This window comes from Dipodomys spectabilis, unplaced genomic scaffold, assembly GCF_019054845.1.
Source record: "Dipodomys spectabilis isolate Male_0828 unplaced genomic scaffold, ASM1905484v1 ptg000002l, whole genome shotgun sequence".
NCBI classification, from domain to species: Eukaryota; Metazoa; Chordata; class Mammalia; order Rodentia; family Heteromyidae; genus Dipodomys; species Dipodomys spectabilis.
This window is the reverse complement of record NW_024870679.1, coordinates 52,199,724-52,216,020: the sequence shown is the minus strand read 5'-3', so window position 1 is coordinate 52,216,020 and position 16,297 is coordinate 52,199,724. Positions and strand designations below refer to the sequence as shown.

Below are 16,297 nucleotides of genomic sequence, written 5' to 3'. Positions count from 1 at the left end.
GCCTGGGCGCTGTCTCTGAGCTTTCTCTACCACTTGAGCCACAGTGCCACTTCCGACCTTTTCTGTTTATGTGGTGCTGAGGAGTCAAACCCAGGGCTTCGTGCATGTAAGGCAAGCACTCTACCACTGAGCCCCCTTCCCAGCCTCCCCCACTTTTTTTTTTTTTTTTTGATGTACCAATATGGTGTTTGAACTTAACTATAGGCACTGTCCCAGAGGGTTTTTTGCTCAAGGCTAGTTCTGTACCAGTTGAGGCATGCCTCCACTTCTCACTTTTCAGCTAATTGGAGATAAGCCAGTTCAGGATGGCTTGGAACCTGGATCCTCAGATCTCAACTTCCTGAGTAGCTCGAATTACAGGCATAAGCCACCAGTACCCAGAATTGGAGTTTCTTTTCTGCAGAAAAGAGCCATCATTCTCATCAAATTCTCATACAGTGACTGTGTAAACATAGGAAAATCAAAGTTTGTCACCAGAAAATGTATAGAATTGTCCAGAGGGAATAAGTGAGCCAGCCCAAGACAAGGACATGACATTTAAAGGCTCTGAGGGACACAGGATCAGAACCTGACTGTAGAGCACATCTTTAGAAAAGGCCTCCCTTTTCTAAAAGGCCTTCACCAGGGAGTCAGGAACTTGCTGGAATTCCTGGCCTTCCACCTGTTTTCTCTCTCGTCTCCCCTACCAGTGCATGGAGCCCAGTTCTGTGATGGCACTGTTGGTGTATAGCTTGGACATGACTCGCATCCTACCTCCTTCAGTGTTTGCAGCAGCTAGGTGACAAAACAGGTTGAGAAGCAGTTAGCCTGTGACGGGGTAAAGACCCGCCCACCCTGGGCAAACAAATGATGTTTCCCTTCCAAACAGGTGTTTTGGGGGAGGGGAGGAGAAGGAGGGGAGGCACAGCACTGTAGCAAGGGCTGAGGCCTGCCAGTTCTCCATGCTTACAATCCCAGCAGGCTTAGTCTGGCCTTACAGACTGGCTCTCAAGCTAATGTGGCTCTGGCCAGGTCTCTTCCTTTTTGGGTTCAGCAGGGGAGTAAGTGGTAGTTCTTGACTGCTCTGGAAAGGCTCAGAAAGACAGAGGGGTCCCAGGGAAATGAGTATGGCCTTGTCAGACAAACAAAGCCTTTCTTGGTAGTAGACACTGTAGTTTCTCTTTATATAACTTTTTTTTTAGGGGAGGGAGGGTTCAACAGGACCTGGGTGCTGTCCCTTAGCTGTGTGTGTGTCTTTGTGTCTGTGTGTGTCTGTGTGTGTTTGGGGCTTGAACTCAGGGCCAGGGCACTATTTCTAAGCTTCTTTTGCTCAAGGCTAGCACTCTACCACTTGAACCACAGTGCTACTTCCAGCCTTTTCTGTTTATGTGGTACTAAGGAATTGAACCCAGGGCTTCATGCATGCTAGGCAAGCACTTTTCCACTGAGCCACCTTCCCAGCCCTCTCTTAGCTCTTTGGGTAAAAGCTGGTGCACTGCCACTCTACTTGAGCCACAGCTCCATTTCTGGATTTTTTTTTTTTTTTCAGAGTTGAGGACCAAACTCAGGAACGAGCACTTGGCAGGCAAGTGCTCTTCCACTGAGCTAATTTCCCAACCCCACACTTGGGGCTTTTGGTGGTTAATGGGAGGTAAGAGTGTCATGGACTTTCCTGCCCAGGCTGGCTTCAAACCATGATCCTCAGACCTCAGCCTCCTGAGTAGGATTACAGGCAGGAGCCGCCAGGGCCCAGCATCCTTTAGTCGTCTTCTTTTTTTTTTGAGGGGGGAGGGGTCATGGGGCTTGAATTCAGCCTGGGCATTGTCCCTCAGCTCTTCAGCTCAAGGCTAGTGGTCTACCGCTAGCCACAGTACCACTTCCAGCTTTCTGGTGGTTTATTGGAAAGAAGAATTTCATGGGCTTTCCTGCCCAGGCTGGCTTTGAATCGGGATCCTCAGATCTCAGCCTCCTGAGTGCTAGTATTACAGGCGTGAGCCACCGGTGCCCAGCTTCCCTTAGCCTTCTTGAGCTCCTGTTTACTTGATACATGGGGATAATTAAGACTTAAGAAAGGTACCAAGTCTTTTTTTTTTTTTTTTTGGGTCCAGTCATGGGGCCTGAACTCTGGGCCTGGGTGCTGTCCTCAGCTCAAGGCTAGCCCTCTACCACTTGAGCCACAGCGCCACTTCCGGCTTTTTTCTTTTTGCTTATGTGGTGCTGAGGAATCAAACCCAGGGCCTCAGGCATGCAAGGCAAGCGCTCTACCACTGAGCCATCTTCCCAGCCCCGGTACCAGGTCTTTAGACCCGTAGTAGGGAACCTTTTTTCTGCCTAGGACCATTTGGATATTCATAACATTGTTATAGTCCATACAAAGCTGTAGCCATGGTCAGCCAGCAAGAAGCCTGACATGTCTGTTCCATCCTGGACCAAATGATTTTGCCCTGGGGCTAGATGTTCCCCTTCCCTGGACACTTAAAGAATAAATGAAGTTCTTTCTGAGATCTTCAGAGAAAATATCTAAGAAGGGGTAGGTAGCTTGGACACTTAGGGATTCCTGGAAGCCTTCCAGGACCTGAGAAGTGATTCTTTTTTATTGCCCTAACTCAGGCACAAGCTTGTTATTTTCATAGCTTTCCAGTCCAGTGCCCCAGACCAGAGGGGGAAATTTCAGGCCAAAGTCCTCTCATGTTAGAAGAAAGCAGACTGGCCCAGCTCCCATTTTCTTTTCTTTGTTTTTTTTCTTTTTTTTATTGGTCATGGGGCTTGAACTCTGGGCCTGGGCGCTGTCCCTGCAGCTCCCATTTTCTTTCCCTTCTTTTTTTTTTTTTGGTCGGTCATGGGGCTTGAACTGGGCATGGGCATTGTCCCTGAGCTTTTTCACTCAAGGCTAGCACTCAACTACTTTGAGCCACAGCTCTACTTCTAGTTTTCTGGTGGTTCATTGGCAATAAGTCTCAGGAACTTTCCTGCCCAGGCTGGCTTCGAACCTTGATCCTAGATCTCAGCCTCCTGAGTAGCTAGGATTGCGGGCATGTGCTACCAGCACCTGGCCCAGTTCCCACTTTCTTAGTGCTCTCTTGGCCGTCTCTCGTAGGTTTGTTCCAAGGTCTAGCACCAAATACTCAACCTCACTTCCCATTTGTCCTTCTGAGTCATGAGCCCTACAGGAGTAGTTCAGGTAAGCTGAGCCCCTCTTCCCAAAGATATGCAGAATCCAAATGGAAACATTTTAATTGTATTATCCACATCCACACTGTGGCTCCCGTGAGTTTGAATATACCCAGGCTGTAAGGTGACTTTCTTTCTCCCAGGGCCCTAGTCCCTCCACCAGAGGGGGGAAAAAAAAGTTACGCAGCCTGAAAGAGTTGGTTCCTATTTAGTCCCAAGTCTGGAACAATAAAGTCAGGCCCACTCCAGTCCCAGTGACACTGAGATTTCATCCCCATTCTGCCTGGCTTTCCAACACGCCTCCTCCCAGTTCCATTGTGGCGACATCAGTGGCAGAGGCAGAAGCAGATTTATTTCAGATTGCAGTACAGATACATGGATACAATCATGGCAGCCAGCTGTGTGGAGGAGGAACAGGGAGAGATTGGGATTATCAAGGATTGGTCTCCTGTCCCCTGCCCTGCCCCCAGCCAGCCTACATGAACCTCTGTTAGAAGTCTGTCTCCAGGGTTGGGAGTGTAGTTTAGAGTATGTTATAATGCACAAGGCCCTGGGTTCGATCCCTAATAAAATGTGTGTGTGTGTGTGTGTGTGTGTGTGCATGCAAGTGTGTGTGTATTTCTATGTGTTTGTATATATACATGAGTCTGCAGGTACTGGAGCTTGAGCTCTGCCTGAGCATGATCCCTTAGGTTTTTTTTGTTGTTGTTATTTTTGTCAGTCAGTTATGGGGCTTGAACTCTGGGCCTGGGCACCTTCCCTCCAGTAGCTCAAGGCTACTGCTCTACCACTTAAGCCACAGCACCACTTCTGGTTTTCTGGTGGTTAATTGGAGATAAAGGCTCACAGACTTTGCTGTTCTAGCTGGCTTCAAAATGTGATTCTCAGATCTCAGCCTCCTGAGTAGTTAGGACTGCAGATCAGAGCCACTGGTATCACCTAGAGAGGCCTTAAAGATGCGTCTTACAGCCCAGGTCTGATGGAAATTGATATCCAACTCCCCATCTCTTTATTTGGCTTACCTCCAGGCCTCCAATTCCAGCTGCCACACCACCCACAGTGATTGCATTGGTTCGAATGCCATGCAAAAGCTGCTTGAAGCAACCCTGGGGAAGGGAAAGGGCATTTATTGCTGGAACCTACTCTCCATTCCCATTTGACATTAAAACTATCCCTACCCTCCCATTGCTAATCCATACCTGTACACTCGTGTTTTGGGCTCTTTCCAAAGTACATGGTTTCTCTTCCGTGCTGTTGAGAGGGTTGATACAACAAAATGGAGGAATGACACTATTCTCTTCGAAGTAGCGTGAGCCCTCAAAATCGGTGTAGTTGTTGAAGCCGCAGCACTTGAGCTAGAGATGGGTGTGGTGGGTGGTCAGTGAGATCTTGCTTTCTTCTTTCCCCCCTCAAATCCACCTGGTCCACCTTACCCCTTCCATGGTAGAGTTCCACACTTGTGTGAAGTCATTCTGGTAACCGTAGTCTTTCTTGATGGTAGGCACTACCAGCAATGCCAGGAATTGCTCAGCCTGGGTGGGCAGGCCAGTGTTTAGAGGCTGGTAAAAGGAAGGTGTCCACAGGCCACAGCCCACTCCCCAGGGGTTTGCCCAGCACCTCACCATTGTTGTGTACACCAAGGCAACCACAGCAGCTGCAATCTCAGCAATGAAAATGAGGAGGAGGATGAAGAAGAACTGAGTGAGGAACAGGAGAATGGGTTTTAGGGGAGACAGGCCATCATGCCCCAGTGCACTAACCCACCCACCCCACTCCACCCTATCAAAATTAACCCATATGCTGAGACCCCCTGGAGTCCAAGGTTAGGGTTTGGGAATGCCCAGAACTTGGTGTCAAGGGCAAGGGAACCCTTGGTAACAGGCCTGGGGAGCTGGGTCTGACACACCATCATGAGAGCACACTTGTTCTCAGACTGAGCACCGTAGCAGCCCAGGAAACCAAGAGCAAAGAGCAGTGCACCAGCCGCGATGAGGAAGTAGCCCACGTTGACAAACTGCATGGCACTGGACGACAGCGGCCCAAAGATCTTCAGGAAGGATGGCCCATCGACCGACACCCAGATGCCCACAGCTAACAGAGCTGCACCACACAGCTGGGGACAGAAATGAGGCAGGCTTTGAAACAGTGTTAATGAGAAGATCCCCTGTGAGCAGAGATAACTTGTCCCTTGGTTGGTTAGGGAATCTAACAATCTATCATCCACGGAGAGAAATACCTTGTGCCAGAAAGACAGGAGCTAGGCCACTCCAAACTAGTACCAGGCTCTATACCTGAGCAGATAAAAATGCGAACAGAGGTTCAAGAAATATCTACAGGTCAGGGGTAGGACAAGACTATTCTTGCCAGAAACCTGCAACCTAGCTAGGCAGGTGAGGGCCCAATTCTTCCATTTCCTTCCTAGGATGTGACTACCTAGAACACCTCTGTCCTCTGATAGGTGGAAACGGGGGTGGCAGTGTTAGCAGACTCAACAGTCACCATAGTAACAGAGGTGGGGCTGAGGTTTACACCTGCTCCCAACCTTGAAGAGGGCGGAGGTTGAGGTTTACCCACCTTGAGGCCCCACTTAACTCCCTTCTAACTACTCTTTATCCATCTAGACTTCCTTTACGCCCAAAGGGAAATAAAGCATCAAAAAGGGAATCGGGGCCACAGTTTCTCGTAAAGATAATGGCATAATGACTTAAGCCAGACCCTAGTGACTCACAAATGTAATCCTAATTACTCTGAAGGCTGAGATCTGAGGATCATAGATCAAATCGAGCTTGGGCAGGAAAATCCATGAGACTATATATACATAAATCTTTCTTTCTTTCTTTCTTTTTGGGTCCAGTCGTGGGCCTGAACTCTGGGCCTGGGCGCTGTCCCTCAGCTCTTCAGCTCAAGGCTAGCGCTCTACCACTTGAACCACCACAGCACCACTTCTGGCTTTTTTTTTGTTTGTTTTTTTCTGCTTATGTGGTGCTGAGGAATCGAACCCAGGGCCCCATGCATGCAAGGCAAGCATTCTACCACTGAGCCACCTTCCCAGCCCCTTCTTTATTTTTTTATATTTATTTATTTTGTGGGTCATGGGGCTTGAATTCAGGTTCTGGGTGTTGTCTCTGAGCTCTTTTGCTCAAGGCTAGTGCTCTGCCACTTAGAGCCACAGCAGCACCCCTTCTGGCTTTTTCTGAATAGTTTATTGGAGCTAAGAGACTCACAGACGTTCCTGACCAGGCTGGCTTTGAACTGTGATCCTCAGATCATCTCAGCCTCCTAAGAAGCTAGGATTTCAGGAGTGAGCTACCAGCACCCAGCTTCATGAGACTCATCTCTGATTAACCACTGAAAAGCCAGAAATGTACCTGTGGCTTGAGCAAAAGAACTCAAGGACAATGCCCAGGTCCTGAGTTCAAGTCACAGGAATGGAACAACAAGAAAAAGTACTGGCTTAAATTCAGTCTTCAGAGGTCCTGCAGCCTGACTAGGGCTGGACTTGTCAGAGGTCAACAGCTCCTAACAAGGCTTTAATGACCCAGAGCTTCAGTGAATGACTCAGACATCAACTTTTTGCCCAGCTCCTACTTTCCAGTGAAGGAAACTGGTTAGGATTGGGAGTGAAAGGGCAGACAGATTGTGGCCGGATCCCAGGCATGTTTGCCTAAGGACTGAGAGCTGGGCTTCCAGCCTGCAGGGTCAAATTTCAAGGAGTTTTTAGCCTCCGTACCTGGCTCTGCCCAGCCTGGCAGGGCCTGGGCGACAGAGGCCAGAAACCAAACCAGATCTGCCTTTAACTCTCTAATGCTAGGACTCTTCACTCTCCAAATCCCTGGATTCCTATTTTTCGCTCTAGATACATAAAATAAAAGTGAGTTCCTAGCAGCCAAAGGAAGCTCCAAGTACAGGCCATGTTGGGAGTCAGAGAGTCTTTCTTCATCCTCCCCCTGCCTGATTTCTCCAAACCAGTTTACACTAAACATTTGCACTCTAACCCACTCTTGGGAGGCACTGATATCTTGAGCTAAATCCAATGACACTTCTTGGGACTTACCTCTTTGACCTCTCAGATATCTGGCTTTCTTTGTTTTCCTCCTACAGTTCTTATTATTCGTCCCAAAGAATCCAAGTTTCTCAGAGGTCACTTTCCTTGAGTGCTCCGCCCACACTCCAATGGCTTCATTGGCCACTTAGGAGAAGATGACTTTCAAATATCCCCAGAGCTGAGCTGTGTCTCCACTGGGGACACAGCTATCTGGGAGATAACCCCTTCCTACCATCTGCTTTGCTCATGGCAGATACAAGCATCATTTCTAAAACCTCTGCCTCTGGGCCTTTCTTCTATCCTTCCGTCACTATCCTAGGGTTCGGTCCTTTGTTTACACTGTCCATTTCTTCTTATCTCCATCCCCATCTCCAGGGCTTATACCTCATTGCTCAGCTTCTCAAACACGCTGTATGCAATGTGTTCCTGGTTTTATAAACAATATCAAGTTTCATTACCTCTGGAACTTCATATATGCTTCAACTAGCTTCCCCACCCAATGCAAATTCCCAACTTCAACTATTTCCTCCAGGAAATAGTCTCCTATCAGGCCGGGTTCAAGTCCTTCTCGGTGGGCTTATTTAGCACCAGTGCTAAATCCAGACATTACTTATTTGCAACTATCGCCTATCTGACTTACTGAACCTGAGCTTTTAGTCTCCTGGACTTTCCTGCCTGGGCTGGCTTTGAACCAAGATCTCCAGATCTCACCCTCCTGAGTAGCTATGATTATAGGCATAAGCCACCGTACTCAGCTTGGACCTCAGATTTTTGAGGACAGATCTTGCTTACTTGCTCTCCTAGCACCTAGCATAGTCTCGGTCAAGGAGTATTTGTTGAATAAATAAGAGCCGTCTGCTTTGCTCTAAGGAGACATGGACTCTCACATGGACTCTCAATTCCTTCCTTCATATCAATGCCTCTGAGTTGTCTTTTGATTTAGATGAACTTAGTGAACTCCTTCCCCTCCCCCAACTCCAAATGCCTATACAAAAGGGGGAATCACTTCTCTTGGCCTGTCCTGCACTGCCCTAAGCCTGGGCTGAAGCTTCCTGAGAGGGAAGGGATGCCCTAAAATGTCTCCATCCTTCTTCACTCCCCACCCCATGTATGGCTGCCTGGTTAACTACTGGGACCAGGAACCGGGAAGGGAAAATGTACAGGACAGCGTCAGAGCACAGCTGTCTCCGATTCTCCAGCCTGGGCTCTGTTCAGATTGTGACCTCCTCCTCCTGTAGAACCCCAGGGGACCCACAGTCTCCATACTTACAAAGATGATCATATTGAAGAGGGTCATCATGGCCTTGATGAAGCTGAAGCACTGCATGGTGGCTCCTGGGAAGCAGACATGTTCTAGTTAGGGCCCTGTGCCCCCCCACCAATCCTGGGCTGCCCCTCCCTCCCTTCTGGACCCTGATTCACCAGGTTCTAGCATCCTGGCTCCATGTCTCACCAAGCTTTCCCTCCACCTGCACTCTGACACCTGAGGACTTTATTAGTTCGCATCCTGTTATCTGTGTTCACCACTACAGCTCACACCCTCACTAGCACCTAACTCTCAGATCCTGACACCTGAGGTTCCTGCAGGGTACCCCAAGTCTGTCTCCCACACAACAGATTACTTCATGCCCTTCCCTAACACCTGTCTGTCCTAGGTTCCCTCTCTAGACCACCTCCATGCCCTTCTTGTTACCTAAGCCCCTTTCCAGACAGATGTTGCTTTATAGATCATCTCTGTCCCATGCCATCACCTGTTCAGTCCAAGACTCTTGGCAGAAAGTTCTGAGAAGACTCTGCTGAGGTTCCAGAAGGGACAAACGCTGCTCCAGGAAGCTGCCACTCAGTGGCCTGGCACAAGGACAGGCTGGCTCTCACACACCACTGCTTACCCCCAGGTAGGGCAGGAGCTTTACAAGCCAGCTTTGGCACGCCCAACCTGCTGGCCCCACCCATGGCTGCCAGTCAGCCTCCCGTGGCCCCTGCTGCCCTCTACTGCCTGAAGATAGGTACCCACCACCACCACAGCAGGGCTCCACCGAGAGATGCCACCCCTGGGCTAGGTCTCTCCTGATATCAAGAAGGGGGAGAAGCACAGGGGTGGAACAAATACCCCCACAGAACTTCTGTGTGCCCTCTGCATGATAATGTACTTTGCTTCTGACTCTGTGCCTACTAAACCCTCCCCCATACCCTGTGTGCTTGCTGGTATATACATTTTCCCAGGCTGCCATTCATCTATCCACACAGCAAATACACAGTAACATCTACAAACGTCTACTCTTGCTCCTAAATGTATACATGCATGTACAAGCACACACACACACACACTTTGGAGGAAATAACTAGGTAAGCTTTAGCAGCAACTTCTGCTCTTACCTCTAAATCACAAAAGATTCCTAGTCCTCAACTTCCCCATTTTTGTCCTCCTTTCTTTTTCTTTCTTTCTTTTTTTTTTTTCAGGTAAGGGGTAGGTTTATTCATCGATATGGCTGACACCAGGCCATGTTGGCCCTCCACGTGGCTGGGAAAGGCCTGGGAAAGAGAAAGAGCTGGAAAAGAGAGAAAAGAGCTAGAAAAAAGAGCGTCTGGGAAAGGTGGGAAAGAGAGAGCTGGGGAAGAGAAGAGAGCTAGGAAAGAGAAGAGAAGGAAAGAGCTGAGAAAGAGCTAGAAAAGAGCAGAGAGAGCCTCCCTCCTTTCTTTCTTGCTCTTTCTTTTCCCCTTTCCACCTTTATTTTCCCCCTTAATGTCTCCTAACACTTACATACTTTCCCTTGCTGCCAGCAGGTGTCACCATGGTCCTACAAAGGAGTCACCCTGTTCCAAGGCTGTATAATCCCCCATCACCAACAGTCCTGGGGTGTGTGTGTGTGTGTGTGTGTGTGTGTGTGTGTGTGTGTGTGTGTGTGTGTGTGTGTGTGTAATCCCCCCATCACCATCAGTCCTGGTGTGTGTGTGTGTGTGTGTGTGTGTGTGTGTGTGCTTGTGTCTGTAAGGAAGCCTCAACTTTCTAGCCACTCAGACCATATGCTCCTTTCCTGGTTTTGTCATTTCTCAGCTGTGTGATCCTAGGGACATAGACTTGTTTCTAAGTCTCTGTTGGTTGGTCTGTATAACAGAATAGTTATGGTTTTGTTTTTTGTTTATTTTTATTTTATTTTTTTCAGGGGGTGAGGGTGGTGATTGTGATGCTTGAACTGAGGCCTGGGCGCTGTCGCTGAGCTTTCATGCTCAAGGCTAGTACCACTTGAGCCATAGCTCCACTTCCGGCTTTTTTGGTGGTTAATTGGTGATAAGAGTCTCACAGACTTTCCTGCCTGAGCTGGTTTCAAACCACAGTCCTCAGATCTCAGCCTCTGAGTAGCTAGGATTACATGCATGAGTCACCAGCACCTGGCTGTTATAGAGTATTTTATTGAGATTTTTCCCCCATTCTGTAACATAAAGGATTGAGCTCAGAGCAAACACAGAAGGGAGCGACCATTGCTCAAGGGGCTGTAGGATGTAGAAGTGGATTTTAGAGCATGTATGTGCATAGTATGCATGCTCGCTTGTATATGGTTGGAGATTGAGCCCTGGCCTACCACATGCTAGGTGAATGCTCTACCACTGAGCCTTCTGCCTAGAGGAAGTAGAGGGTTTTTGTGTGTGTGTGTGTGTGTGTTTTAATTTTTTTATTATTATAAAAGTGATGTACAGAGAGATTCCAGTTACATAAGGAAGTAGATTTTTAAATAAATATGTCATTTTTGTATGGCAGGAAGCAACTAAAAAGACAAAAGAAGGGAGATAATATTAAAAACCATAAGCTAGGTACAGTAGTACATGGCTATACTGCCAGTTATCTAAAGGCTGAGCCAAGAGGCTCACTTGAGTTCATAACTTTAAGACCAATCTGGCCCCCATAGTGGGATACCATCTAAAAAGAAAAAAAGATTACAGATGATACTAATAGTACAAAGCATTTTTTAAGTCTTTTGTGTGTGTGTGTGTGTGTGTGTGTGTGTGTGTGATGACAATCTTGTGAAATAAACTTCCTTTGTAATCTCCATTTTAATAGTGAGGAAACAGAGGCGCAGAAAGGTGAAGACCTTGTCACAATTCAGTCCATCAGTCTATCATGTCTACCATGATGGAGGCTCTAAGAAGTCAGGTGGATCTGGCTCCTATAAATCGCTGGGAGGCGGCCCTGGTGAGAAACTGAGGAAGAGGAAAAGCAGGGGCAAGGACACTCGTGGGTATAGTGACTAAAGGTTGATAGGGGCAAGGTCATATATATATATATATATATATTTTTTTTCTGTTGGTTGTGGGGTCTGAACTCTGGGCCTGGGCGCTGTCTCTCAGCTCTTCAGCTCAAGGCTAGCGCTCTACCACTTGAGCCACAGTGCCACCTCCAGCTTTTAAAGGCTTATGTGGTACTGATGAATGCAACCCAGGGTTGTATGCATGCAAGGCAAGCACTCTACTACTGAGCCACCTACCCAACTCTTTTTTTTTTTTGTTAGTCCTGGGGTTTGAACTCTGGACCTGGGCACTGTCCCTCAGCTCTTCAGCTCAAGGCAAGAGCTCTACTACTTGAGCCACAGCGCCACCTCTGCAAGCTCATATTCTAAGACTGAGAATGGCAAGAGACTAGAGACAGGGAGGGAGAGGTCTGCCAAGGGATGCTAAGGGTGCCCCATCTCCAGGAAGCTCCTGAAGGATGGAAGGTGGGGGCTGTAAAGAGGACTGGAGGGAGAGGAAAAGAGATGCTTCAGGACAAAGGGCAAGTCCAAAGTTCATCAACTCAGTGCAGTAAAGACCAGAGTCCCTAATCTCCCATCTCTACAAAGAAGGGAAAACCCCAGGGTTAGTCCTCCGTCTGCATGACTTTCTCTTTCTTCTCAGAAAGAATGTGGACCAGGTTACATTTATCTATGTCCCTGGTCCCCAGTGCATATGAAATTGGTAGCAAGCATCCTGAATAAACAAATGAACTAATGAATGAATGTAGGTAGAATAACAAGAGATAAATCCTCTGGGATTTGGACCTTGGCTATTATGGGTTGAAGCCCCATCTGCTTCAACTGTATGAAATCACTGAGCTTGTTTCTGTAGACAGTTGGTCCTCATTATTCATGGATTCCATATCTATAAATTCAACTACTCAGTAAAATTTATTTAGTTATTTTATAAAAGTGTATTTGTAGCATAAAAATCAATGCTTATGGCACTTTTGTAATTCATTATCCATGGATGTAAAAATTCATACACAGAAAGGTACAAGTTTGGAGGTACTTAACATACATATTTTCAGTTGGAGTCTGTTGAACAGAGTACTTTGCCTTCTTCCAACTCTCTCTCTCTCTCTCTCTCTCTCTCTATATATATATATATACACACACACACACACATATATATATATATATATCTTTATATATACTGGTACTGGGCTTGAACTCAGGGATTGGCTGCTGTTCCTTTCACTCAAGGCTAGCAGTCTACCACTTGAACCACAGCTGCACTTCTGTTTGTACGTGTGTAACACTGAAGATAAGCATGCTGGCTTCCATCTGTAATCCTCAGATCTCAGCCTCTTCAGTAGCTAGGACTACAGGCATGAGCCACCAGCACCCAGCCCAGATGTGCTTTGTTAGTTTATTTACGCCATATATTTTCAACATTTTTGTGTTTTTTATTGGTCTTACTGACTCAAATGGCCCCCAGGAGTAATGCTGAGGTAATGTTTTGTGTTCCTAAGCACAAGAAGGCTGCAGGGTTGCTTTAAAGGAAATGCATGTAGTTTAGAGAAAATGCATTTATTAGATAAACTTGCTTCAGGATAGTACTGTTGGTCATGAGTCAATGTTAATGACTGAACCCTACATATTATACAACATGTCTCCACATATGAAACCACATTATGTGTTGATCAGCTGGCATAGTGTTGTGAACAGAGTATGACAGGAACTTGCAGAGTTCCCCTAAAAGTAATGGTGCAGTGTTTCTTTGATTAAATAGTATTGGTACTGGGGCTTGAACTCAGGGTCTGGTACTCTCCTTTGGCACTTCCAGCTTTTTGCCTGATCACTGGAGATGAGTTTAGCAGAGGATGGTTTCGATCCATCAACCTCTGGGTTATGGGCCCAGCATGCTTCCACTGCACCACTCTGCTCACTGGAGATGAGTTTCACAGCCTTTTCTCCCCAGAGTTGGCTTAGAACTGGGATCCTCAGATCTCAGTCTCTGAATAGTTAAGATTTTAGGCGTGAACCATCAAGACTCAGCTGGTTCAATATTTTGTGTGTATATGTGCAGGTACTGGGTCTTGAACTTAGGGCCTGGGTACTACTGTTCTTGTTTTTTTGCTTAAGGCTAGCTCTCTACCACTTGAGCCACAGCTCCACTCCTGGCTTTTTTGCTGCTTAATTGGAGATAAGAATCTTGCAGACTTGGGCTGGGAAGGTGGCTCAGTGGTAGAGGGCTTGCCTTGCATGCCTGAGGCCCTGGGTTCGATTCCTCAGCACCACATAAGCAAAAAGAAAAAAGCCGGAAGTGTTGCTGTGGCTCAAGTGGTAGAGCGCTAGCCTTGAGCTGAAGAGCTGAGGGACAGCGCCCAGGCCCAGAGTTCAGGCCCCATGACTGGACCCAAAAAAAAAAAAAGAATCTTGCAGACTTTCCTGCTCTGGCTGGCTTTGAACCAAGATCCTTAGATCTCAGGCCCCTGAGTAGCTAGAATTTTAAGTGTGAGTCACCAGCACCCAGCCCATATATATATATATATAATTGGGGGGGGGGGCAGTCCTGTGGCTTGAACTCAGGGCCTGGGCACTGTTCCTGAGCTCCTTAGCTCAAGGCTAGCACTCTACCACTTGAGCCACAGGATCATTTCTAGCCTTTTCTGTTTATGTAGAACTGAGGAATTGAACCCAGGGCTTCATGCATGCTAGGCAAGCACTCTACCACTAAGCCACATTCCCAGACCCCCAGCCAGTAATTTTTAATTAACATACATTACCTGTACAGGGAGATTGCATGGTGACATTTCCTGCATGTATACAATGCATTCCGGTAAATCTTTCCCCCTCTATCTGTCTTCTTCCTTATTACCTTTTTTGTTTTTGCCGGTCATGAGGTTTGAACTCTAGGCCTGGGCACTGTCCTTGAGCTGAAGAGAGAGCACTCTAGAACTTGAGCCACAGTGCCACTTCTGGCTTTCTGGTGGCGGTTAATGGAAATCGGAGTCTTACAGATTTGCCTGGCCTGGCTGGCTTTGAACTGCAATCTTCAAATCTGAACCTCCTGAGTAGCTAGGATTACAGGCACAAGCCACCAGCACCCAGCTCTTATTCCCATCTTTGTTCAGTATTTTTTTTGGGGGGTGGAGGGCCTTGAACTCTGGGCCTGGATGCTGTCCCTCAGCTCTTGATCTCTTCAGCTCAAAGTGAACGCTCTACCACTTGGGCCACAGTGCCACTTCCTGTTTTCTGGTGGTTAATTGGAGATAAGAGTCTCACGGACTTTCCTGCCTGCTTTGAACTTCAATCCTCAGATCTCAGCCTCTGGAGTAGCTAGGAATACAGGTGTGACCCACGGGCACCCAGCTTTTCAGTATTTTTTAAATTTAATATCTGTGGTGATTTAATAAAACATAACTCCTGGGAACCATGAGAACTGACTTATATAAAGAGGGATAATGGTAGAATCTCCTTGTAGGATTGTGGTGAGATCAAATAAAATACTATGTACAGTGTCTAGTACATAGTAAGTGCTCAATAAACCTGTTAATCTTGTCAAAATAGCTGAGTGAAAAAAAGGATTTCTTTCCTAGGAGCCAGAGTCCCATTCTCAAGGGGCCAAACTGAGGTTGTGTGGCTCTTGGGCTCAACACAAAGGGAGCATTTTGAGGGGTCTTGAGCTGGGTGTGTGTGTAGGGGGCACCTGTAATAAAGGGCAGGCTCCTTATGTCACAGAGGCCTCAGCTGCCCTGACCAGCAGCATGCCTCAAGCACACTGCAGCAGCTGTTAACATTCATGGGGCCCTCTAGGCTTCTTCGTGCCCCTCGGCCCCGGGGCATGAGTTCCCCCTACCCCAGGCCAGGTATGGGCTGTCCTCGGCCCCGGGTCCCTAAGATGTTCAAGCGTAGCTACAGAACATACCAGCAGAAACCTCCAGCTCCAGCTACCACCAATCTTGCCACCATGACCACAAACGTCAGGAATACCCGCACTGCTACCACCAGAGTGTGGATCCTCTCACCTAGAGGTTAGTGGAGGGGTAGAGGGGATGGAAAGTCCTGTGGCTCAAGGGGCAGGAGGTAGGGTGGGGTGGAACAGCAGAAATGTTGGTAAACAAAGCCACTGAAGTTTCCCCTTGTCCTGCTCAAGCCCTGTAAGGGGAAGTGTGGGAAATAGCACCCTAAAGACATGAGATTGTTGGGGCTGGGAAGGTGGCTCAGTGGTAGAGCGCTTGCCTTGTATGCATGAGGCCCTGGGTTTGATTCCTCAGCACCACATAAGCAGAAAAAGTCGGAAGTGGCGCCGTGGCTCAAATGGTAGAGCGCTAGCCTTGAGCTGAATTGCTGAGGGATAGCGCCCAGGCCCCAAGTTCAGGCCCCACAACTGACAAAAACAAACAAACAAACAAAAAGGCATGGGAATGTTGAAGGTAGGTATCCTCAAATGCTTCAGCATTGGTGGAGGATGGGGTGGCTAGAAGCCAAAGGCTTGGGGAGGTGAGTGAATCCAAGGGGTAGTAGGGTTTCCAGAAACACTATTTCCTCATACCCTTCTTTCTCTCCTTAGTTCTCAGATACCTCTGTCAACCTGGGAGCTTTCTGATCCTCTAGAAATGCTCAGAAGCTTGGCTTGCTTTGAACCTGCTGCTCCAATGGGCCTTGAGTGGTAAACCACAAATACAACCATTCTGTTCAAGCTACCTTGCTCCATCCTGAGGGGTTGGTTTCCAGCCAAATATTCAGGGAGTGAGGGCTGGGCTGGGGGTTGAATACTCCAAGGTAGAGGATTGAATGAGAGGAGCAGAGAACCACAGTCAGTCACTGCAAGCACAGGACAAGGTCAGCTAGTAACGTGCCACCTTTGGCCTCAGCTTGTGTATGTTTG

The 16,297-nt window shown here is 47.7% G+C and overlaps 2 protein-coding genes and 1 non-coding gene across 3 annotated transcripts; 1 reads left to right on the top strand and 2 right to left on the bottom strand.

Annotated features, from left to right (window-relative positions):
- Positions 1 to 3,195: 3,195 nt before the first annotated feature.
- Positions 3,196 to 9,094, bottom strand: Tspan1 (tetraspanin 1). The gene is made up of 8 exons (XM_042678494.1): positions 8,947 to 9,094; positions 8,466 to 8,530; positions 5,057 to 5,263; positions 4,773 to 4,847; positions 4,584 to 4,682; positions 4,350 to 4,505; positions 4,173 to 4,256; positions 3,196 to 3,548 (listed from the first exon to the last, which is right to left on the bottom strand). Exons 2-8 carry the CDS (start codon positions 8,520 to 8,522, stop codon positions 3,501 to 3,503), a joined length of 726 nt encoding a protein of 241 aa, XP_042534428.1. The 5' UTR covers positions 8,523 to 8,530; positions 8,947 to 9,094; the 3' UTR covers positions 3,196 to 3,500.
- A 4,183-nt stretch (positions 9,095 to 13,277) lies between these two features.
- Trnam-cau lies at positions 13,278 to 13,349 on the bottom strand. The gene has a single exon. It is a non-coding gene; the product is annotated as a tRNA-Met (tRNA).
- Positions 13,350 to 15,208: 1,859 nt separating this feature from the next.
- Positions 15,209 to 16,023, top strand: P3r3urf (PIK3R3 upstream open reading frame). The gene is made up of 2 exons (XM_042680028.1): positions 15,209 to 15,440; positions 15,980 to 16,023. Exons 1-2 carry the CDS (start codon positions 15,209 to 15,211, stop codon positions 16,021 to 16,023), a joined length of 276 nt encoding a protein of 91 aa, XP_042535962.1.
- The last annotated feature ends 274 nt before the right edge of the window (positions 16,024 to 16,297 follow it).

Coding starts and splice junctions, on each gene's coding strand:
- Tspan1 (XM_042678494.1), bottom strand. CDS start 8,522: ATGCAGTGCTTCAGCTTCATCAAGGCCATGATGACCCTCTTCAATATG. Junction 5,264..8,465: donor TCTTCAATATGATCATCTTT/GTAAGTATGGAG, acceptor TTCTGTCCCCAG/CTGTGTGGTGCAGCTCTGTT. Junction 3,549..4,172: donor CTGGAATTGGAGGCCTGGAG/GTAAGCCAAATA, acceptor TCCTCCACACAG/CTGGCTGCCATGATTGTATC.
- P3r3urf (XM_042680028.1), top strand. CDS start 15,209: ATGGGGCCCTCTAGGCTTCTTCGTGCCCCTCGGCCCCGGGGCATGAGT. Junction 15,441..15,979: donor GTGGATCCTCTCACCTAGAG/GTTAGTGGAGGG, acceptor TTCTCTCCTTAG/TTCTCAGATACCTCTGTCAA.